Consider the following 26,068-nt stretch of genomic DNA (forward strand, 5'->3'; position numbering starts at 1 on the left):
TAAACATACTCTAAACAATTATAGAAATTATTCACATGTACTACTAATAAAAGAAAGGCAGATTCCTCATCTCTGTCAGATCCAACTGAACTCTGATGTGCTCAGCTCTTACCCTAAACTACCTATAAGCTAATCCAGACTGCTATCTAAAGATGCCTGTCTGGGCCATGCAATCTGCCCCTCTGGTGCATTCTTGCGACTTTTAGGAATTAGAACTTTTAAAAGTCTTTTCATTTACCCAGCAATTGAACTCTCTAATAATATGTTGTCTCCTCCCCCACCCACTGCCAAACTGTGAACTTGACCATAGACTGTCTTTCCATGGTTGTCATCCATCCCCAATACTGAGCTTAGTAGGAATTCAATAAATGTTTTTTCATTAAAAAAAAAAATACTTTCTGAAGTCAACCATGCCCAGACTTATAATGGCAGAGAACTAATGAGAAGAGTATCAGAATTTATAGTTTCACTCCTTTCTCAGCAGACTAATCCGGAATAATAATGATAAGAAAAAGAGTTCTAGCATGTTCTGAGGAAAGCACTTTGTGAACTGAAAAGCACTTTATGGATACAAGCTATTATTATTAAATATTATATTCCTGTCCATGCTATGCTATACATGCACACAAATGCCAGCCTGCCTTTAAGAGGGTTATACCAACAGAAAAACAAATAACATTGACATTACTTAACATATCCCTTTCATATGATACCTTGATACTATAAAAACTGTTAATAAAACACCTGCTATGAGTCACTACATCTGATGTGACAGTGGTTACTTTCTGGGGAACCATAATTGTACCCAGGGGTGATTTCCTTCCCTATCTCACTTTATAATTCTCCCTCTATTACTTCCTAACCCTGGGACTTAGGATTTAGAAACCAAGGCAAATAGATACAACCTATCTCTTAAATCTCCACAGTGCCAGCGATTCCAATAATAGCAAAGACTGAATGCACACACATTACTGAATAATCTCTAAAGAAGGTACAATTTGATAAGGATCATCCCCGCCAAAATGATGTTTACATTGAGAGGACCATAATATATTTTTCCTCTTACCTACAGTCAATGCCTCAAACAACCGGTGGATAATTTTGATATCCTTCACAATTCCTGATTCCTGGATTCTCTTCACAAAATCATCCAGATGCATATGCTTCTTTGGTAACTCAAAGTTTTTAACGTGGTCATCTACCTTGGTGGCTTCTCTTGGTTTTTCCATTATTTCACTAATGAGTCTTCTGAGCTCGGGCTGCCGTTCAGCTTGGGAACGCTCAGAAGAAGACATTGACTCCACCATTCTATTTACGAGATCAGCGGGAAAAATACTTATGTCCGTTCTGTATAGACTCTGAAAATCTGAAAGTGCACCCAGGAGTTTCCCTTGCATTAAATTAATGAGTCCTCGAAGGTAGAAATACCTTGCCAGCAGCACAGAGTTATCAGATGGTGGGAAATTGATAGCCTTACTCAGAAGGTTGATAAAATCAGCAAAATAGGAATGAACACACTGACTCACCAGCGGAAAATGTATTTCTGGTATCTTGAATGTGTACACTGATTTGGAGGTCAGCTTTGGAACTAAAAGCCAACAAAAAAAGTAAGGTTTAATGTAAGAAAATTGTTGACATATGCCCTCAAAGTCGTATTTGTTCATCATGACTTTTAGGTGAAGTATCTGTGCACCCTGGAAACCATGTCTACATGCCCCAATGTTACAAAAAATCCAAATGCTGCAGAACCTGAAAATGGAGTGTTTATAATCTAGCATATATTGGCCATGGAACAAACTTCTGTGCACATTCCTAGACCCCATATGGTTTTTAGGAAATGTCTCAGAATCTGCTTTAATCAATCAGTGTTTATTAAGCACCTCATTGTGTGCCTGGCTTGTACTAAGCACTGGATTTTTAAACTCAGATTTCTTTCTTTTCTTTTTTTATTATAAAGCTGACAAACATCAAACATGGACATTTAAGCATGCAGAAGGCAGGAAAAAGGAAAAGTATATGAAACTGTGAACTTCTATCATATACAGTTTCTTAATTATATATTAAATTGAAAACAATAGTAACAAAACTGCCCTGCTTATCTGTGTCCCTACTGAACTTCCTTCTGTTCTCTTCTGTGTTTATTTTTTATATTTCGTTGACACTTGTCTTTCCTTTTTTTACTATTGCATCATTATCAACTCTTCGCCCCAGACAAAGAATTTCAATATAAACTCTTATATTGTTCTGGATATACGTCAGTCAGTATTCAGATCTCTCTGGGGGCCCCATCCTATCCACTCATGAAATATTCCAGGGATTCAAATGAAACTGGGACTCTCCCTCTACTATTTCCCATAGAGAGATCAAAGAATGCCTACTCAAGCATTCTCAAGTCCCCACCATGGGGGCTTCCCTTGACCAAAAACTAGTCCAGCAGAGATTCAACTTGCCACAGCAGTTCCAGATAGGGGTGAGTGTCCCGGCTCTTGTTTATACTTAGAAGGACCTCAGAAACTCTTAAACAAGCTGATGTTTACAGAATGACAGTTATAGTTGGCCCCCAGGCCAGTTTACAAACAAGCTAGTGTTATAATGGAGCTTGATTTGCTGCAGCTCAGAGAGAAACAAAATGTGGCAAGTGTCAAAATGTCAATTTGTATTTTATTGTATTTTATATTCCAAGGGCTCCTTGGATACTTCAAGACGGCATTATGAGCTCAAGTATTTTTATGAATTTAGCTATTTTACATAAGCAAGCACCATGTCATTCAGTTAGGGTATTTAAAAAATATGTATCTACAAAGTCCAGGATTGCATTTCTGAATTATAAAAAGTTTTAGTAGCATTCATCAAAGTTTGGGGAAAGAAATGACACACACTTTATCACCTGTATTATTGCCTTTACAACTATTCACAGTTTCTATTTTCCGAAGTGATGAATTCCTTGGGGGTAATTCAGGTATTGCTATGTCTTGTAGATTTGGCATGCTCACTACCATTCGTCTGTTAGCTATGTACTGACGGGAAAATCTTCGAGAAGCCATTTTCTCAATTGTTGGTCTTCTTGGGCTTACAAGCATGATACTCATTCTGAAAAGACAAACATATTCTATAGATATTGCAATATACTGAAGAATAAGATTCCTTAGAGGCCAATATGAATGGCAGACACAAGCAAAGAAGTAGAAATTAGAGCTATTAATGAAATGGCAAAACATACTGCATAATTAAAGTGTTGACCAATGACCATTTACTAAGTACCTACTATGTACAGTGTTCTAGACCATTCTAACAGACATCTAAAACTTAACCTGTGTCCAAAATGAAAATTTAGAAATTTAGCAGTGGCTGATATCTTTAGCTCCAGAGCAGTCTCTAAAGAAGGGATTCTTAATAATTTTTGTGTTATAGATCATCTTGGCTGTCTACTGAAGCCTATGTTCCCTTTCTTAGAATAATGTTTTTAAATGCATAAAATAAAAATACAAAGAATGGCTGAGGAAATTAATTTAACTGAATTAAAAGATAGTTATCAAAATATTTTTTAAAAAACAATTTCATGGACCCCAGATATTCTAAACAAATCCAATTTAAGATATTTTGGGTTTAACATTTCAACAGACTCTCACCAAACACTCAGCTTAACAATTTAAGCATGATTATGTGTTTGTTCTGGGGAAATTCTAAAAAGGATTATTAAGAGAGATGGTTTGTGAAAAGAAAATTGGTAATTTCAAAGAACATGGTTTCAACAAGAACAGGCTATGCTAGACTATCCTAATTTTTGTTGTTGACAGAATTGCTAAACTAATAGATGAAGGGAATGCTGTGGCTACAGTCTCCCTAGATTGCAGCAAAGCTTTTGATAAAGTATCTCATATTATTCCTGTGGAGAAAATGGGGAAAGGCCGACTAGATGACAATACAATTACATGGACTCAGAGCTGGGTGCATGACCAGACTCAAAGAGTAGCCATTAATGGTTCAATGTTGACATGGCAGGAGATCTGCAGCAGAGATTTCCAGGGATCAGGGTTTAGCCATATGCTGTTTATCAGTGATTCAAATAAGGGCATAGATGGGAATCTAATGAAATCTGTCAATAACACAAATCTGGAAGGGACGGCTAATACAGTAGATGATGGTCGAAACACAAAAGAGTCTTGACAGGCTAGCACAGGGGTCAGCAAACTCCTGGTTTCACCCACAAGCTAAGAATACCTTTTACATTTTAAAATAAAGTTTAATTGTATTTAAAAATATTCTTAGTTCATGGACTTTACAAAACAGGTCAACGGCCAGCCATAATGTGTTGACCCCCTAGGCTAGAGAACATTGGGCTGAATTGAATAACATAAAAATATAGAGATAAATGTAAAATTTTGTATTTGGATACAAAAAAAATCTACAAGTACTAAACTGGGGATGGTGGGAAGTGAGGAGGGAATGCAATTGTTCTGAAAAATATCTGAAGGTTTTGGTGGACTGAAAGTTCAATGAGTTGGCAGTGTAATGTCACAGCCAAACCCCACCCCCCAATTATTATTAATGCAATCTACAGCTGTGTTTAGACAGTCATAGCTCCCAGGAATGGGGAGGTAACAGTCTTACTGTACTTTGCCATCATCAGGCCTCATCTAGAGTATTGTGTCCAGCTTGGGGAGGTTAAGAAGGATATTGATAACCTTCTCAGAGGCGGCGTGACCAGGATCATCCAGAGCCTTGAGTCTATGACACATGAGGACTAATTGAAGGAACTGAGTAGAAGACAAGACTTAGGGGGCACATGATAACTGTCTTCAATTATCTCAAAGGCTATCAAGTGGAGGAGAGAGTAGAAGTGTTCTATTTGGCCCCAGAGGACAGAACTGACCAACCTAGGCTTGATGTCATCATAAACATAATAATGAGAGCTGCCCCAAGTAGAATGGACTGCCCTAAGAAATGGTACATTCCTCTTCTTGGAGGACTTCATGCAGAGATTAAGTGGCCACTTTAGGGGAGCTAGGTGGCACAGTTGATACGAGTGCTGGCCAGGAGTCTGGAAGACCTGAGTTCTAATCCAACCTCAGCTACCTCCTAATTGTGTGACCTAATCGTGGGCAAGTCACTTGACTTGTCTCAGTTTGCTCAATTATAAAATAGAGATAATACTAGGACCTACCTCCTAGAGTTGTGAGAATCAAATGAGATAATATTTGTAAAATGCTTAGCACAATGTTGGGCACATAGTAGGCATTTAAGACAGGGTTCTTTTCTCCCTCCCTTCCCTGTATGTCTGATACATCACAGGAGGAATTCCTTTTGTGCATGATTGCTACTGAGGTAAGCTTCCCCAAGCCTCAAATTCTGTGATTCTATGATGCATACAAGAATGAAGAATGCCTATTTTCCTGATCATGATATGAAGTTAGAAGGAGAGCTCATCCATCAGTATATATATATATCTTGGACAGATACTGCAAATGAGTAATGTGAGCCAAGGATTGAACAGAAGGAAGAGAATGGGCAATGACCTTTGGGAAATTAAAAAGTTCCTTTAATGATCCCAAGATTCTGCCTGAAACAAAAGCCTATCTTTTTAACACCAATATTCTTCTGGTGATGTCTTGGGCAATAAATCATGGAATATCACAGTCTCTGAAGAAATGAAGTTAAGAAGGTTTTGGAGTGGTTGTGGTAGGTATAATAGAATCTACCACATTATAAATGAAGAAATTATGCAGGACAAGAAGTATAAAAGCTGTCATCAGAGAAATGTATGACAGGTAAAACAAGAAGAAAGAATATGACTGAGAGAGGACCAATGGACAGATAGCCTGTGTAGTCTATGGGTGCCCATAAAATGTCAAGAGAATAAGAAAAGTTTCCCTAATAATTTAGGTGGGCCTTCCACGGAGGATTTATGGGAAGATGTGGAGGAAGTCCCACAAGATGGACACATGGTACATGGTACGTATGAGTTATAATCTGCTCTGCTCGAGGAAGTACTCACAATGATGAGATCACAAACACATCATAGTATCAGTGTATAAGGGCAACACTTCTATTAAAATGAGAAATAGATGGTATGCATATTTTACTATGCACATGAGAGACAATATTTGACTCACACACTATAACCAAATCAATATGGTACGAGGAATCAGAAAACCTGGACTCAAATCCTGGGCCTGCCATGTACCAGATGTATGACACTGCTCATGCTGCTTCATCTCTTTAAGCCTCAGTTTTCACATCTGCAAAACAGAATGCCATCTGCCCAGCCCATCTCAAAGGATGGTTGTTAGGATCAAAAGGGCTACTCAAATGGATCTATGATCTCATAGATTTGGGAGTGTATTCCAACGATTTAGCCCACAATCTTCATATACTTTCCCATTCTGTGTAACTCTTGTCCATGTGTTTCCAGAAATTCACAACTGGAAGTTCACCCCTTGTGCTGAGACCTTCCTGGTTTCCTTCTGCCATTGACAGGACACCAGAGGAGCACAATAGCTGTTATCCCCAGGCAGACAGAGTCCATCTTCTCTTCCACCTTTTTTTTTAAATAAGCATCAAATGAGATAGCATTTGTAAAGCACTTAGCACAATGCCTTGCACATAGTAGGTGCCTACTAAGAGCTTGTTCCTTTCTTCCCCATCCTGTATTTCTTGGATGATATATTGTACTCCAGTTCTTCTATGTTTCTCATTGGTTCTAGACAGCTCAAACATATAATGCACCACTCCATTGTCTTCTGTGGGAGATCAATTTTTAAAATTGTAATATTTTGTTATTTTGAGCTTGACAAATATCAACTTCTCACACACAAAAAAGAAAAAGGATTACACATGAAACCACAAATGAGATTCATTTTTCAATTCGAGTTTGTTATATTTCATATCTTGCTGTCATACAGGAATACTAGAATAAATTCCATACAGGAATAGTGTTGTTGATATTAAAAAGATGGCCCTATGTGTTCACAGGAAGCTTGTGGTTACTAAAGACAATTTTTTCCCCAGAAGACAATCTAGCCCACTCTCTTCCTCCTGTTCAACTCCAAGAACAGCTTGCTGTCCATCTGCACTCTTTGTCCCAGATATACAAATTGATGGAAAAGTCCTATAGCTGTCCATCCAAATGCACGTTATAATCTCAGCCCTAGCCATTCTTCATGCACTTTTTATCTGAATAGTCACGTCGAACTTCCAGAAGATTCTGCAATGTTCTAGAGGATGCTGCAACCAAGACAATGTCATCCAAAAGCATCTAGAATACTTTTTTTTGACCTGGATTCTGAGGTGGATCTCCTCTATCACAATGATGAACACTGTTAGCAAGCATACATATCTCTGTTTTATGCTTTTCTTGATGTTCATGAGCCAAGGGCTGTTGAATAGGGTTATATCTGTTATTATGTCTTTCAAGGAATCCTGGATGCTTTTGATATAGAGATGGGAAACACATTATTGGAAAGGGGCCTTTAAGATGGCATTTCCCTCTATTTTCATAATCAAGAAAAAATAAGAACAGTAGGATCTTATATTCTCTACTGCTTTGAGGCAAAAATCAAGTCAACATGTCAAGTCAAGTATTTATTAAGGACCTGCTTTGTGGTAGGTACTATACTAAGCATTGAGGAAACAAAGAAAAGCCAGAAATAATCCCTGTGAGCTCTGAAGGAACTCACAGTCTGATGAAGGATACAACATGCAAACAACGATGTACAAAAAATTATCTATATGGGATAAATGAGATAATCTCAGAGGGAAGGCACTAAAATTGATTAACTGAGGCCTTAGCTTGAAAGGTAGCCAGAAAAGCCAGGAGGCAGACATGAGGAAAGAGTGTTCCAAGCTTGGAGCCCATGAAAATGACCAGAGTCTACAGATGGTGTTATGATGTTTGAGGAACAGCAAGGAAGCCTGTGTCACTAGATTGCAGAGTATGTACATAAGGGCAGGAACTGTCTTTCTTTCTGCTTGTATTTGTATTCCTAGCATGTAGCACAGTATCTGGTGTGCAGTAAAAACTTAACAAATGCTTTGTTGACTGACTGACATGAAAGGAATAAGGTATAAAAAGACTGGAAAGGTAGGAAGGGGCCAGGTTATGAAGGGCTTCAAAAACCAAACAGGTGATTTTTAATAGTATTTTATTTTTTTACCAATTACATGTCAAGCCAGTTTTTAACACTCATTTTTACAATTTTTCAGTTCCAAATTTTTCTCCCTCCCTTCCCTTCCCTCTCCCTAAAATGGCAGACAATTTGATATAGGTTATACATGTATTATCATGTAAAACATATTTCCATATTAGTCACAGTTGTAAAAGAAGAAACAGATCCAAAGAGAAAAAGTCATGAAAAAGAATAAAGTTAAGTGAAAAAAAAGTGGCTTCGTTCTGCATTCAGACTCCATCGTTTCTTTATCTGGATGTGGATAGCATTTTCTTTTGTGAGTCCTTTATACTCTTCTTGGATCATTCTGTTGCTGGGAAGAGCTGAGACATTCATAGTTGATCATCACACAATGTTGCTGATACTGTGTACAATGTTTTCTTGGTTCTGTTCATTTCACTTTGCATCAGTTCATGTCTTTCTAGGTTTTTCTGAAATTTGTCTGTTCAACATTTCTTAGTGCATAATAGTTTTCTATTACATTTATATACCACAGCTTGCTCAGCCATTCTCCAACTGATGGACATCTCCTCAATTTCCAATATTTTGCCACCATGAAAAGTACTGCTATAAATATTTTTGCACATGTTAAGGCCTTTTTCCTTTTTTATGATCTTTTTGGGATGCAGACCTAGTGGGTGGTATTGCTATATCAGAGGATGTGCACAATTTGGTTGCCCTTTGGGCATAGCTCCAAATTGCTCTGCAGAATGGTTGGATCAATTCACAACTCAACCAACAGTGTATCAGTGTCCCAATTTTCCCACATCCTTTCCAACATCTATCATTTTCCTTTTTGGTCATATTAGCCAATCTGATAGATGTGAGGTGGTACCTCAGAGTTGTTTTAATTTGCATTTCTCTAACCAAAAGTGATTTAGAGCACTTCTTCATTAGTCTAAGATAGCTTTGATTTCTTCATCTGAAAACTACCTTTTCATATTCTTTGACCATTTATCAATTGGGGAATGGCTTATATTCTTACAAATTTTACTCAGTTCTCTTATGTATTTGAGAAATGGGGCCTTTGTCAGAGACACCTGCTATAAAGATTGTTTCCTCACTTTCTGCTTTCCTTCTGATCTTGGTTATAAGTTTTGTTTGTACAGAAGCTTTTTAATTTAATATAACCAAAATTATTTTTTTACATTTTGTAATGCTCTCTATCTCGTTCAGTCACCTAACTTCTCCTTTAAGAATTTGGATGCTATACCACTTTGTGCATCTACGTTTAGTATTGATGTTATTTCATTGTCTCTAGTACCTTTTAGAAAAAATGTAGTTTCATTTCTTATCTCTTTTAATTAGGTCTACTTTTTGCTTCTGCTTTGTCTGAGATCAGGATTGCTACCCCTGCTTTTTTTTTTTTACTTCAACTGAAGCATAATAGATTCTGCTCCAGCCCCTTATCTTTTCCCTGTGTGTGTCTCTCTGCTTCAAGCATGTTTCTTGTAAACAACATATTGTAGGATTATGATTTTTGATCCATTGTGCTATCCACTTTTGTTTTATGGGAGATTTCATCCCATTCACATTCACAATTATGATTACTGTGTATTTCCCTCCATCCTATTTTTCCTCCTGTTTGTCCTCCCTCTCTTTTCACCTTTTCCCTACTCACCAGTGTCCTGCTTCTGTCTACTGTCTCCTCCGATCTGTCCTCCCTTCTGTTAGTCCCTTCCCGCCCTCCCCTACCCCTTTTATTTAATCACCTCCCCTCCTACTTTCTCGTCAGGTAAGATAAATTTCTATATTCAACTGATTGTGCATATTATTCCCTCTTTGAGCCAATACTGAAGAGAGTAAGGTTCAAGTAATGCCCATTGCTCCCCCTCCCATCTTTGCCTCCACTATAATAGGTTTTTCTTACCTCTTCGAGTGAAATAATTTACCCCATTCTACCTCTCCCTTCCTTCTGTACCCTGTGTACTCCTCTTCCTCATCCTTTATTTTTTATGTATTCCCTCAAATTCACCTTATGCCCATACCCTCTGTCTATGAATATTCCTTCTAGATGTACTACTAGTGGTACAATTTTAAGAATTAGAAGTATCATTTTCCTATGTAGAGACATAAACAGTTCGGCTCCATTGAGTCCTTTATGTTTTCTTTTCCCTTTTTTCCTTTTTAGGTTTGTCTTGCGTCTTGATATTGGAGATCACATTTTTGTTCAATTCTGGTCTTCTCCTTATGAAAGCTTGAAGTATTTCATTGAACGACCATTTCCCCCCTTGAAGTATTATGCTTAATTTCACCAGGTAGGTGGATCTCAGTTGTAGCCCTAGCTCCTTTGCCTTTCAGAATATCAGGTTCCATGACCTCTGATCCTTTAATCTTGCAACTGCTAAGTCCTATGTAATCCTGATTGTGGCTCCTTGATATTTGAATTGTTTCTTTCTGGCCACTTCCAGTATTTTTTCTTTGACCTGATAGTTCTGAAATTTGGCTATAACACTCCTTGGAGCTTTTATTTTGGGATCTCTTTCCTGAGGCGACTGGTGGATTCTTTGTCTATTTTGCTCTCTGGTTCCAGGATATCAGGGCAGTTTTCCTTGATAATTTCCTGAAAGATGCTGTCTAGGTTCTCCCTTTGATTATGACTTTCAGGTAGTTCAATGATTCTAACATTGTCTCTCCTGGATCTATTTTCCAGGTCAGTTGTTTTTCCAATGAGATATTTTACATTTTCTTCCATTTTTTCATTCTTTTGAAGTTGTTTAATTAATTCTTGATGTCTCATAGAGTCATTAGTTTCCACTTGCCCAATTCTAACTTTTAAGGAGATATTTCCTCAGTTAGCTTTTGTACTTCCTTTTCCATTTGGCCAACTGTACTTTTTAAGGAGTTTTCTTCAGTGGATTTTTTTGTATCTCCTTTTCCATTGGCTCAATCTACTTTTTAAGCAGTTGTTTTCTTTTTCTAAGCTGTTGAATCTTTTTTCATAATTCTCTTGCATCACTCTCATTTTCCCCCAATTTTTCTTTTACCTCTCTTATAAGATTTTTAAGCAACTTTTTTGAGCTCTTTCATGAGTTCTTTCTGGGCTTGAGACCACTTCCCATTTTTCTTTGTGGTTTTGCCCAATTGTTTGCCTACTGTTCCCGTTGCTGCCTTCTTTTGAGTTTGTATCTTGATCTTCCCTGTCACCATGATAACTTTCTATGGGCAGATTCTTTTTTTGTCATTTTTTGCTCATCTTTTTTGGCCTTTTCCCCTTCTTTTAAACTTGAGCTCTGCTTCCAGGGTGGAAGGGATACTGTCTCAGTCTTCTTGTGCCACAGGCTACAGGTCCTGGCTGTTTACCTGGTGGTGTACTGATGCTGCCTTGAGGGCCATAGGGGACCCTCATGTCTGCTGCTGTGCTGAGGGGATGGGATGGGGGGGCTGGCACTGCTTGAGGCTGTAGGGTCTGACAACTTACCTGGTGCTGAGCTAGGGTCCTAGTGGTGGTGTCTGGTGTGTGCTGAGGATGGCGGGGTGTTTCTGTATTTCCCTGAGACTATATTAAAGCATGTAGTGGTTTGCCCAGGGTTATGCTGAAGCATATGGAGGTCTGGCCCCAAACAGATGATTTTATATTTTATACTAGAGGTAATATGGAACCACTGGAGTTTACGGAATAGGAGGTGATAAGATGAGACTGATTTGTACATAGATAGCTCATCTAAAGATTTTGTAGAGTTGGTAGAGTAGGCATTGTTGGTAGTTGTGATGTTTTTGGTATTAAGAAGGTCGAAGATTTTTTTCTACACTTTTGGTATCTTCCTGTACTTTGACTACTTCACATATGGGCCCTCAGGACTTTCACTTTTGTGTCTCCCTCCAGCATGGATCTCATTTCCATATATTTGGTCCAGTCTAGCTGCTTTCCCCTTCTTTACCACCACTTCTACTTCACCTATCATCATATCTGAGACTATGGTATTGGATGTCCAAGTGTAGCAGTAATACTGCCCTGGACAGTGAAAAGTTTGTCACCATAATATTTACAGATCTTTTCCAAGTTTGTCCTTAAATGCCCTTGGTATGACTTGGTTCAGTTGACTCTTACCAAGCTTTCTCTAAACTGGTTTTAGCCTCTGGTGCTTCTCTCTCCTTTATCAGATGCCGCTGCTCATAGTCATTTACCATGTTTCTTCACTAAAAGTTTTCATTATAAACAACTGTTGCCTTTGGCTGCCATCTCTCTCCACTTGGCAAGTAAGTCGTTGTTTGCTGAATAAGTTGCTTTCAGGGTTTTGCTAGTTTTCTTTGTGTAGTAACATATTTACTGCAGATCAATGTCTTTATAAAATTATGTAATCAGTGTTCATGTCGTTGTTGTTGCTGTTGAGTCACTTCAGTCATATCTGACTCTTCATGATCCCATTTGGGGTTTTCTTGGCAAAGATACTGGAGTGGTTTGCCATTTTCTTCTCCAGCCCATTTACAGATGAAGAATTAAGGCAAACTGAGTTAAGTGACTTGCCCAGGGTCATCCAGCTAGTAAGTGTCTAAGATCAGATTTGAATTCATCAAGACGAGTCTTCCTGATTCCAAGCCCAGCATGCTCTCTATTGCGCCACCTAGCTGCCCATGCAGTGTTGATACCCTTAGTGAAGTCCATTCCCATTTCTGATTGCTGGCACTTGTTTAAATAGTTCAAGATTAAGTTGTTTCAATTGTTCAGCATTTATTTTTCTCATGATCATTCTTTTTTTTAGCTTTTTACTAATTCTGATCTTTTCCCTGATAAGCCAGCAGTCTGACTTATCAAAGACAGGTGATCCAGAGATAACACTACATCAGTAACAAATCTTTTTCTGCCTGGGTAAAATGCAATCTTTTTATTTTTTTAATTGTTGCTTGATGCTTGCCATGTATAGCACCTAACAATTCTTTTCTCAAAAAAAATCATGACATATAAGCATCAGGATGTTTTTTTTGTTGTTGTTTTTGTTCAGTCATTTCAGTTGTGTCTGACTCTGTGTGACCCCATATGGGGTTTTCTTGGCAAATATACTAGAGTGGTTTGCTATTTCCTTCTCCTGCTTATTTTACAGATGAGGAAACTGAGGCAAACAGGGTTAAGTGACTTGTTAGTGTCTGAGGCCAGATTTGACTTCATGAAGATGAGTCTCCCTCATTCTAGGCCTGGCACTCTATTCACCTATGAGTGGTCTACAAGTCTTTGGTCTCTCTTTGGTTTTCTCTGAATCATGTTTTCCCACATATTTCTCATCATCCTCACCTTTACTCACCTTTGCACTGAAGCCACCGAGTATCACAGTATATGTTGCTTTAATTTGGAATGTCTTAAAAGTTTTTGTAGAATTTCTCTATCTCTTCATCCTCAGCAACATTGGTTGGTGCATAAACTGAAATTAATTTCATGGTGGTCTTTTTGTAAATACTTATCATCAGTACTACTATATGAGTTTATCAGCCATTCCATGAAATAATCTTTTTTCTGTTTTCTTTGGATGTACAATAAAAACAACTCTACCAACTCCTTTTGAAAGGGATAAGGAATATAAAATTTCTATTGAAATGATAAAATATGACCCAAAAGTAAAGTTATATTGCTATTCCTCATAGTCAAAATAATTAGTAATTGTAGCAGTTACTTCAATACATCAAGTGTCCATGATTTCATTGTTGTGTATACGCTCTCCCTACATACTACTGGCAACCTCTCCATTTCTCACCTCTTCCTAATTGTAAATGGCCAAACCAATACCTGGTGGCCAGTCATCTGGTCATGAGTATCTCTTAACTTGGGCTGGTCCTTGAATGCCAGATCATTGCTAGATGCAAAATTATCTTTCTATAGAGACGTACTCTTGGTCTAAGAACCAGGAATCACCCTCAAACCACCATGAGACACAAGAATAGGACTTTAATGGAGGACTCTTATTATAGTTTTAAGTAATAATAATAAAAAAATAATTTAGGATTAAAAATGGGATTATCCTGAGACAAATTTGAAATAGTCACTAACCCTCTTACTGTATCATCTGATTGTAACTTTCAAATGTGAGTGATACATAATGGAGTTTTACTGTAATAATTTATCTTCATCCATTAAAGTCCTACAGAATCCTTCATCATTGTACAGGGGTGGTCATTAGCTCTCAAAGACTATGCCAGGGAAACACAAGTTCTAGAAGGTCCATCCTACAAACTAGAAAGGCCTTAACTATAGGCCCTGTGATCCTAATGGTCAAACATCTGTCTGTTGTTAAGGTCCAGACTAATTAAACTCAGAAAGACTCATCATTCCAGTTGATAACAGGGAGGTACACTTTTCTGCCACAGCAATCCCTGAAAGGCATTTGTTAAGTGACAAAATGGTTGAGCTCTGCACCAGTGGAGGGAATACCCACATCAGTGAAATGACAAACCCTTGAAGGGCTGAAGTAATTGTTTATCTTACCATTTTCTTAGCTTTGTGGATCTGATTTGGGCAATCATCCTTAGAGAGGATTAATTATAATGAATATCAAATTATTTAATATTCCCTTAAGAAATGAGGCTATCCTAAGATAAGTTTGAAGTAGTTACTGACCATATGATTTTGGATTTCAGATAGGAACAACAGTTTTTGAAGTAAGCATACTATGAAGTATAAAGGTTTTTTTTAGCCAAAATAAAGAAATGTTTCTTTCCAATTTACTATCCCAGATCATGACCCCAAAATCCAGCTTTAGACTAAGCCACTAAGGGGGGACAACATGTACCTGTCTTCTTCAGACTCGGTGCTAAGTTCCATTTGAGCAAATGCATCCATCCTTCTGTTAAGACGAGCTTTAAGAAAAGAATGAAATATGTAGGTCTCTAACACCTGAAATGCACAAGAAAATTTCAATTACAACTAAGCAAATTCAATTGTACCAAGTTTCCTTCTCCATAATCCACAATTTCTAGCACACAGGCACTTAATAAGCATTTGGTAATTAACTGAATACCACATCTAGACAATAAGAAGTAGGGGTGACTATAGAGGATTTGACTCAAATGATTGAAGTGAGAACTAAGAATTATAGAGGCAAAGGTGTGGAGGGGAAAATCTTCCCTGAGAGGGGATAATCAAATGAGGGAACTTCATCTGGGAAGTGGACATTATAAGGGATCTCCTCCAATTCAGGATTGTCTTGGCTTCCATGAGCCTTGGCCTGGCCCTCTCCTCCCCCATTACAGTCAACTGAAGGGACCCAACCTGAGAGACACCATCAGCAGAGCCCTTCCCTAGCCCATGATAGCAAATTCCATCCTCCTGTTGTTGTAATCCTTAAATCTACTGAGGGAAAACCTCTGCCCCTTGCTACCTCTTTCTCCAAGTTCTTATCCCCATTCAGTTGAGCACTACAAATCTCTGGTTCAGATTCTCTTCTTCTATTTGGAAGGCTCACTCTACAATTAACAAACTCCATTTCACCCTCTATCTCTTCCTCTTATACCCCCTTCCATCTTCTAGCATTAACCATTCTCCAGTGATGCCCAATCCTCTCAGACACCACCACACAGGGCCAAGAGTTAGCACAGTGTTTGCTCTCTTGCTGCTCTCAACAAACTCTCTTTGGTGAAGTGCACATAATTTGACTATAATACTCCATCCAGATCTTTGCTGCTATAATGTAGTGATTTCTAGGTCATTCTTTCTCTTTCTTCAATGAGTTCTGTACCTAGCAGAGCCTTCTCACTATTGGTGGTATCTGACACCCCTGGTCTCCTCTTCCTGGCCCTGGACTATCTGATAACCAACCTGAGACGGCCAGGTAGTGGGGAGAGCCTCCACTACCACTAGGCGGGAGGTTGCTCTTATCTCCTTACTTTCCCCCTCCCCCTATTCTCCTCCTAGGCTATTCCAGAATATATCTGAGATGTCCTCACCATCTTTCTGGTCTCTGTGCCCCACAGTCCCTCAGCATTGTCCTCTTAACTACTTAAGTAACTTAAGAATGTCTGGGCCTTGCCATTTGCCCAACCACTTAAGGCTGAAGACTTTTGGGCCTTTCCATCTGCCCTGGAGCTAAACCGATTTATAAACAATCTTTATGAGAGCAGGGATTCTCTAACTTTGTCTATTTCCATGCCCAGCACTTAGCACTGTGTTTGGCCCAAAGTAACCACTTAATTTTTTCCTCATTCATTCAAACCTTGTGGAAAATCCATTCCCTAACACCTAAATTAATCCTTGGTACCAAAATCATACAGAAGACTTCTCAAACATCTGGACCTCCCCAGGTCATTAACATCCTCTGTTCTTATGACCTCTATTATCATCCTACCTTAGTCAGCTACCTGAGTGGACCTCATTTAGTTAGATCTCATATCACCAAAACCTTTTCACCCTCCGAAAATCTGAACTCTGAAAAGTCCATTCTCTGATCACAACTTCCGTTCCTTCTACTTCCACCTAAGCCTGCTCCTGGTCCTTATCACAACCTGTAGTCCATCCATCTCTATTCTCCTAACCCATTCTCTTTGTTCTGGTTTCACATTCTTTCCTTCACAATCTTGACCCTAGTTCAACAAAGCACTGTCTTCCACCCACAAATTCCTTCATGCTTTTGTTTTCCCATTCTTCAAGGCTTGCTGAGCCTCCACCATGGTTCACACCCATCATCTACTTTCTCCACTTTTACTCCTAAGTCACTGATCCCTAAAAAGGAAGCTACAAAATCACAGACATTGGCTCCACTACAATTCATGTTACTTAATAATATATGACATTTATACAGCATGTTCTAAATCACTTCACATACGTTATCTCATTTGATCTTCACAACAATCTTATGAGGTAGGGAGGAAAGGTCTTAACATCCCCATTTTATGGATAAGGAAACTGATGCTCCATGTGTGTCCATGGCCACACAGCTAACAGGTATCAGAAGTAGGATTCAAACCCAGGAGTCTGCTGACTCCAAGTTCAATACTCTTTCTACCATACATTGCTGCTAAATTCAACTGGGCCCTCGCTGTTGTATGGAAATCTTTTTATTTACCCCAAACTTCTCCTCTCCCCTTAAATCCTCAACTTCAAATCTAATCCCTTGCTTTCTATTTTGCTGAGCTCTCTCACATTCCTTCCTCTACACCTCAGTCTTCTGCAGTGGTACATTGCAGTGGGCTCATACTGGCTTAAAAGAGCTTACTGTTAAATTTCAAGGGGAGTATTTGCACCTCAGAAATCAGCAAATGCTACAAATCAGGACTTGATTTATCGTTTCATGATTGCCTAGATTTAAGAAAATATTGGAGAAAATGTTAATAATGCTGATTAAACGTAAAAGGTGTTATATATACACTGTTTCCCATAGAGCTGGATGCTAACCATTTACCAGCACACACTACCGGCTCCATCCCAGCTCTTAGGGGAAGAAGTGGGCTTTCTCTTAGCCAAGGCTAACCCCTTCACTTGCTCCCCTGACTCTTCCCTTTCATAAACTTAACCTCTGTCCTCCTCTCAACTTCAATCTCTCTCCTTGCTGTCCACAAACATGCTCTTGTCTCCCTAATACTTGAAATTTTTTTTTAAAAAAAAAAGAAAACAACTTCACTTTACCATCTACCTAAAGCTATTGTCCTATGGCTCTGTCCCCTTTCACTGCTAACTTCTCATTAACAGCTGACAGTAACTGCAATTACCACATCTATGCAGATGACTCCTAAAGTTATGTGTCTAGCCTTAATCTCTCAAATATATTCTGATCCCATATCTCCTGCTTCCTATTATACACGTCCATATGGATCAGGGATGTGCTGGAGCCAGGTCAAAACATCTTATGGGAGCCTATTGTTAAATTATCAGTGTGAGCATTTAACCCTCCATCTACTATACCACTAGATGCCTCTAAATGAGACTGGAAAGCTATCATATCTGTGATTCTCTAAATCTAGAGCTGTCCAAGAGTATACTGGGCTACCCCAGGAGGTAGTGAGTTCCCTATTGCTGAAGGTCTTCAAACAGATACTGGATGCCCCACTTTGGGGGATGTTGTAAAAAGTGGATTCCTATTCAAGTATGGATTTGGTTTATATAACGTTGGTGATCTCTTCCAACTCTTAGATGCTATGTTTCTATGATACATCTCACAAAGATGGTGGCTAGTCATACTCCCAGATCACCAGGTGACTACAGAAATTACAATTGGAAGGAACGTTACAGATTATCCAAGCTAAAACTTTGTTTTACAGAAGAGGAAACCAAGGTCACATACTGACGTCATGGCAGATCTGGGACTAGAACCCAGACCATTATATCAACATGAAAGCTGTTGTCTAGCACACCCGAACAAAAACCTCTAGAAAGAAACCTTATTTAAATGTTGTAACAACAATGCTACTTGCTGCTACTGTGGCTATGTAAGGGCAATAACACCAGCACACAGGAGGGCTGCTAGCACAGGTTCTTTGATCTGCTTTTCTAAGGATCAAACAATCTTACTTTAATTAAATATATATATACATATATATGTATATATATACATATATATACATACATATATATACATACATATATATACATACATATATACACATATATATACACACATATATATACACACACACACACACACACACACACATCATTCACTTAGTTCTGGGGAAAAAGTCAGCACCCCGAACTTTCACAGAAAATACAAACAGAAATTACCAACAGGAATTATAAACAGAGCAAAATAACACAAATTAACAGACAGGCTTCTATCTGTCTGACTAAATCACAATACATAGTTACCAGAGAGAGAAGCACCAACATCTGGGTTTTCAAAGCCAAGGGGGCTCTTAATGGCTACCCAAAGTCTCATCTGGCCAAACCCACAACCACTCTTCCAACGAGTAAAACCTCCAAAAGCAAAATGCCAACCTCAGAACATATATACCCTGTTTAGGGCCCTGAGGCTTAGTGCCTACTTAGCAAAAGAGTGTGGGAAAGATCTTTAATGACTAGCACCACATGATATATATTGTTTCCAATCAATGACTCGATTCAAACAAAGGCAAGGTACTTAATTGCCTTAGTGCTAAGAAGCACTCCAAAACAAAAGACAACAAAAGTCCCACTTTACTTGATATCGCAAATGTATACTGTGTAAATAAATGGTGCCAAACTCAAATAGAAACTGAGCCCCCTACTGACTTAGAAAACTACAAATTAACATTATTTATGCTGTGTTGTATTTTTGTCAACAATTGTTAACAAATTAACAAGTTAACAATTCCCAATGACACTTTAATCTGGTTCAGGCCTTACTTGAGAGCTTTACCAACAGAGTAGTCCACAGGCCTTTATCTAGTCTGACACCTCTGATGATAACTGTCTAGAGCATGTGGGATGATGGAGAGAGCTGGTTTTGAATCCCAGAGAGTCTGAGCTCTTCCTCTGACACCTCCTGATTATGCAGTGCCGGGCAAGTCACTTTAACCTCTCAGGACTGCAGGAAATTCTACAAGGCTCTAAGTTGCAGAGAAGATGTAGACCTTTGTTGGTAGAAGGACTTTTCCTCATCCAGGAGTTCCCTTTATCAATGAACCATTGATCTCTATCTGAGTTCTCATCTTCTCTTAACCATTCTTTCTATTTGAAGAATTTTCCTGCTCTAATCAGTTCAGAACACTGCAGAGGATGAAATTAAAAACTGCTAGACTGCTGTTATGATAATAAACAGCCTCAAACAGGAATTTTTAATTGCATTTCCATTATATTTTATGTATAATTTCATATAAGTCTTCATACCTTCATGGATATCCATAGATAGATACTGGATCTTGAATTCCTAACTCACGTAAAGTGGATTTGCCTTCATTCAGTGAATTAATCAATTGATGAATAAACATTTATTAAGCAACTATTATGTGCTAGGCACTTTGCTAAGCATTGGGATACAAAAAGAAGCAGCTCCTGCCTTCAAGGAACTTACAATCTAAAGGGGAGAAAACATGGAAACAAATGCATACAAAGCAAGCTATATACAGGATAAATAGTAAAAATTAACAGAGGGGAGGTACTAGAATTAAGAGGGGTTGGGAAGATTTTCCTGAAAAAGTTGGGATGTTAGTTGGGACTTAAAAGAAGCCAAGGAAATCAGTGGGAAAGAGCTAAGGAAGAGCATTTCGGGCATGGGAGACAGTCAGAGAAAATGCCCAGAGCCAAGAGATGGAATATCAATTGTGGAATAGTCAAGACACCAGTGTCACGAGATTGAAGAGTATATAGCAGAGAATAAGGTGTAAGAAGGCTGGAAAGGTAGGAGACTTGGGTTCAAATCCCCATGATGAAACTTACTAGCTGCTGTGTGATAAACCTCAATTCCTCTGAGCTTCTTTCCCTATTTATACATTTGAGATAATGCCACCTTCCCTGATTTGTTGTGAGATTCAAATGAGAAATCCAACACAGAAGTCTGTAAATGACAAAGTACTAGAGCAGTTTCAGCCACCATTATTTTATTTCTTTTTTGATACTACTAGCTATGAGTAAGTCTCTTCTGACCTATACACCCAAACAACATCAAAGAAGAAAAGGATCTACATTTACTATATTTATAGCAGTTATTTTTGTAATGGAAAAGAACTGGAAACTAAAAGAGGTGAACATCCATTGGGGAATGGCTGAACAGATAAAGTATATGAATTTAATGGAAGATTATTATGTTGTAAGAAATGAAGAAAGAGAAGATTTCAGGAAGATCTGCATGACCTGGGGCAGTCTCAGTAGAACAATTTATTCCATAGCATAAATATTATAAAAATGAACAATTCTGAAAGACTTAAGAACTCTCATCAACTATTAAATGATCACCCATAATTCCGGAAGACTGATGAATAAGAATGCTGCCCACCTCATAACAAAGATGAAGAACTGATAAATGAGATGCAAAACATGTTTTTGGACCTCATCAATGAGGTGTTTATTTTGCTGAACTATGCCTACATGAGTTCTGTATTTCTTTACTTTCAGGGGGTGGGAGAAAAAATATATTATCATTGAAAAAATTAATCTTTTAAGTCTAATATTTTAGCCAATTTGCAAAGATATCAGGATAAGAGATCCCCCCCACACACACACAAATTACGTTGGTGAAGCTAACTAATAAAGATAATTGACGCATTTTCTTATGTGCCTGTGACATCCTGTTAAGCATATGAAGAATCTATTCCTTACTTTCAAGATGCTTATATTCTAAAATGAGAGTACAGGCAGGCATTTATAAAAATAAAATCTTTAATTTTATGAAAATAAAAATATGCTAAAGAAGTTGAATTCAGTTTTAGATGATTCAATCTAGTGATTTGTCAAGCTTTCTTGATCAAAAACTAATGCCATCCAGAGTATATGGGATGAATAGAAGAATTCTTAAAGGTAGGAAATTACTCCAAGATAAAGTAACAATAGCTGATATTAACATAGCACTTTAAAGGTTTTCCAAGAACTTAATAAATATTTTTTGCACCTCACAATAGTCCTTGGTATAGCCTTCTCAGCCTGGAATAAATATTCCTCCCCCACTAGTCCCACTGGTGAGTTCTTCCTGGAGCTTTCATTTTATGGAGAGGCCCAGGCCCACCTGCCTTCATTCCCCTCTAAGCCCTGTGCTGACTTCCTGAACTTCAAAACCAAAACTCATTTACATTACACAGACCTAATAATGTATTCATGTTGTCTTATCAAAGTATTGGGTCCTTTGTATAAATACTGGGTGTTCCAAACATCTTACTGCTGTTTAAGCTTTAAGCTTTAATATGTTTAAGCTTTAATCAACCTCCACCTGCAGGAAGACATTTGGGACATCCTGTATATAATGGAATAAATAATGCTTCTAAACTACAAAAATAAATAATTGAAATGTCTAAGAATATTAATAAAATTATTTTAATTAACCAATTTTACATGTAATATAAATATTTACAGATGCTATATAAATTAAAAAGTTTTTTTTTACCTTTTTATAAAATGGTTGATCCCCTGGTGCTCTTGTTTTGAGAAATTCTTCACTATTGAACACTCTATGTTCATAATTAAGATGGTTTTTTACTTCTCTAATAAGAGAAAGTACATTATAAATAATGAAACATCTTAAAATATATGAAACTTTTACATAGTAATAGAAGAACAACTGAAAAATATATGCTTTGCAAGTATCTTCTTCGGAAAGTCTAGCCCTATCTCCCAGTGACATGGTTAAGATGACATTGGTTACATGCTGTTTTCCAGTTGTTTCATGCACGCAATATGACTTTCTTACAAAACAAAAGGTCATGAGCTCCTCTAGGGTAAGGACTGCCCTTTCCTTTTCTTAGTTCCCACTATCATGAGTAGGAAATCAAAGAATATTTATTTATTCAGTACATTTAAGAAGGCAGAAGCGAGTCTTTCATATGTGTGTGTGTGTGTGTATACGTATATATACACACACACACACACACACACATACATATGTATATATGTATGTATATCTATCTTATACATACATATCTATCTATCTATCTATCTAATACATCATACAGTATACCAGAGCTGTCGAACTCTGGGCCTTCAGGCCGCAAGCCTTCCCCCAGCACCTCCCAAGACATATTAAAATGTAATTGAGAAATATGTAACAAAAATACATAAAAACACAACACAACATAGATAATGTTAATTTGTGGTTTTCTAAGTCAACGTGTGGCCAGGGATCACTTTCTATTTGAGTTTGATACCACTGGAGTATACATCTAATCTATCGTCTCTTTAAGACAGAGGAAAAATGTACACATGATTTTGGCTATTTGTGAATTAAGGAAAGGATCTAATTTAATACTAATAATAGCTAGCATTTATGTAGTACCTTAAGGTCTACAAAGTATGAACATATGTTATCTCATTTGATCTCCATCAAATGCTTGGACTTTTGGTTATCTTCAGGGTTTTGTTCTGGTTTTGTTTTTCCCAAGAGATTTCTCTTAGTCTTCTTTGGCATTGTGACATGATTGAAACAAAGCTCCATTTTTAGCAATCTCAACATTTTAAATGTTTTCCCCTTATTTTTAAACATTCCAATTACAAAGTTATACTAGTTAAATACATTTCCTCATTTCATTCTGGCTTTCTCAGCTCCCTGAAAATTAAGTCCTTCCTCACACATATATTTGGATATACTGAGAGAAGTTAGAGCAGTACAATATAGTGGAAAGAATCCTAGAATTGGAGTCGATAAGACATGGATTCCAGTCCTGGCTTGACTACTCACTAGTCACGTGACTGTGAGTCAAGTTTCCTCATCCGTAAAAGGGGATAATACCAATACAATTTCCCTCACAGGAATTTTGTGATAAAAAATTTATGATCTACAAAGTTCTATACAATGTGAACTAAAGATCACTTATACATGAAGATACACAAAAAAAGCTCCTCTCATCTAATTTTTCTATTTTTTTGTATGGACTTAATTTATAAAATAAATACTATTTAAAAGTTTTGCTCCTTCAGAGAACAATAAAAAAAATGAGAAATGGACTAAAACCTGAACTGTATGTACATCTGGGAGTCAGAAACAGCATGAACTGTCTAAGCTGAACAGTTTTTTTTTAATAATATGAATCATTATTTAGTTCAAAGAAATAAGTGCATAGTCAGTCAATCAACCAGCATCGATTATGAATCTAGTATGTGCCAGGCACTGCACTCAGTGATGGGGATACAAATCATGCATAGCAAGCAAAGGTTAGCAGAAGATATGTGATGATAATCATTTTGGGTATTTTGAAGTAAGAAACCTCTACAGTGGCATCCAGAGAAGTGACAGATCCTTCTTGGAACAGGACACAAAGTGACAGCAGGAGCTATCAGGGCAGAGTACATCAAAGAGCCTGTTTTTCTTTGCTAGAGGACTCTGGTAGATGAGAAAGCATTACAGAATGAGAAAGGGAAGTGCTGGAAAAGAAAAGGAAGAACAGAGAGTTGGAAAAACGAAAGACCCTAAATTCTCCAGCAAAGATCAATCTGATTGAAAAAATATTTCCAATCAATATTTATATTGCACCATTTTGTCAAGTATCTAGCATGCTTTTCTTTATAGGGTGTAAATTGTACATCAGAAAGAACAGCTGCTGGATCCCTGTATTGGTCCAACAATGATCCATGCATTGATTGGTCATCTTGAAATAAATTTTGTTTATTTTAGTATTTTACTATACTTTACTAAACTTACTTTAGTACTGGGTACCTAATGAAAACACAGATTCTTGAAGATGATAATCATCAAAGAAAAGAGACACAGGAAATATTTGTGACAACAATGAAGCCACTCCAATTGACTCAAATTTTCAGGGTTGGCTTATCCAGTTTTAGAATCACATGTAATTTTCGCTTCTTTACCTGCTGACTGCCAATTACTAATCAGACCAATAACTGACTATTAGTACCCCTGCCCTCCATTGTAGTCAATCTCCAGTGCCTCCCCTGTGCCAGGAAAGTGACCCCACAGTAAATGGCTATGTCCATGAAGCACAAGTTCTAACAGTTCCTACACCAAACTGGAAAAGCTTCAGAAGTATAGCTCCAGCAATGAACTGTGAGCTCCCACCTACTAAGACAGGGAGGGTTTGTCTGCCCTAGTAAAGGGAATACTCATACTGATGAAATAAATCATGGATCTTTTTAAGAATCCAAGAAGCATTTCATCGATGCACACAATGAGAAAAGGGTAATATGCCACCTAATTTTGTTAATGCTTAACATTCATACTCAGAAGGTCTCATGAAGAAGAAATATGAAATTCATAACTAAAATGAACTTTACTGACAGCTGATGGCTATAATTTAACCATGGTCTCTCACTAACATGTAATTGCATGTAATGGCTTTTGTAAAGAACACAGTTAAAAGTGCATACCTGAAGATGTTAACAATTAGTTGTAAAGTAATTTGCTGCATTTCAGAATTTCGTTTTTGTTGCCATGCCCTTCTACGCGCTTGGACCTCACTTAAATCAGTGCTTGACATTAAATGGGAGAGTTCTAGATCATAGTGCAACTGAAGGCTTTCTACCCTAGAAGAAAAAAGATTTTTGTGAGGAACATTACATTTCAAAAAATTATATTTAATTTTCCCCCAATTACATGAAAAACAATTAAAAATTTTTTTTAAGTTTTGAGTTCTAAATTTTATCCCTTCCTCCCCTCCCTGAGACAGTAAGCAATCTGATATGTTATACATGTGCAATCTTATAAAACATTTCCATATTAGTAATTTTATGGAAGGAAGGAAGGAAGGAAGGAAGGAAGGGAAAAATAGTATGCTTCAGTCTGTATTCAGATGCCATCAGCTCTTTCTCTGGAGGCAGACATTTTTCAGCATGAGTCTGATGGGATTGTCTTGGATCACCATATTGCTAAGAATAGCTAAGTCATTCACAGGTGGAGAACATTACATTTTAATAATAATTAGCATTATATTTGATAGTAGCATTCTCTCTATTAAAGTCAGATAACTATTAAACTCTCTATTAAATACAGATAAATCAGAATGGCATAGAGATGGCTCTTGGTTCTCAACAGTGAGGGCAGTGGGTCCAAATAAAGTGGAAGGGTAGTAAGCAAGGCCCTGGTGATGATGCATCTCTGCTTTCCAGCCTAAGTTTAAAGAGGCTCATCATCAAGTTTTTCACAAGGTGATTAATTTTTTGGCCATAGCAACTCTCAAAGACCATCTACTGCATTACAATGGGGCTTCAATCAATGGAAGGCATTCCCATACTCAACATTTCTAAATTCTCAAAGTAGTAAAGAAACATTTTTATTGACAGTGTTGATCTTGTTTAACCATTTTCCAAATGTATGAAATTCCTATTGTGAATAACACTATTATTTCTTGGGAGACAGACTTCCTGCCCTGAAAAGAGTTTACAATCTAATAATGGCAATACAGCCTTCTCTGGG

At 37.6% G+C, this 26,068-nt stretch overlaps 1 protein-coding gene across 1 annotated transcript in view; it reads right to left on the reverse strand.

Annotated features, from left to right (window-relative positions):
* Positions 1–26,068, reverse strand: part of DENND3 (DENN domain containing 3) — a 118,568-nt gene that overhangs the window by 45,435 nt on the left and 47,065 nt on the right. The window contains exons 9-13 of the mRNA XM_036764223.1: positions 25,024–25,179; positions 22,094–22,190; positions 14,885–14,988; positions 2,888–3,090; positions 1,067–1,588 (exon numbers count right to left, since the gene is read on the reverse strand). Coding sequence (XP_036620118.1) covers positions 1,067–1,588; positions 2,888–3,090; positions 14,885–14,988; positions 22,094–22,190; positions 25,024–25,179 — 1,082 coding nt within the window. The remainder of the gene's footprint in view (positions 1–1,066; positions 1,589–2,887; positions 3,091–14,884; positions 14,989–22,093; positions 22,191–25,023; positions 25,180–26,068) is intronic.

This window comes from Trichosurus vulpecula, chromosome 1, assembly GCF_011100635.1.
Source record: "Trichosurus vulpecula isolate mTriVul1 chromosome 1, mTriVul1.pri, whole genome shotgun sequence".
NCBI classification, from domain to species: Eukaryota; Metazoa; Chordata; class Mammalia; order Diprotodontia; family Phalangeridae; genus Trichosurus; species Trichosurus vulpecula.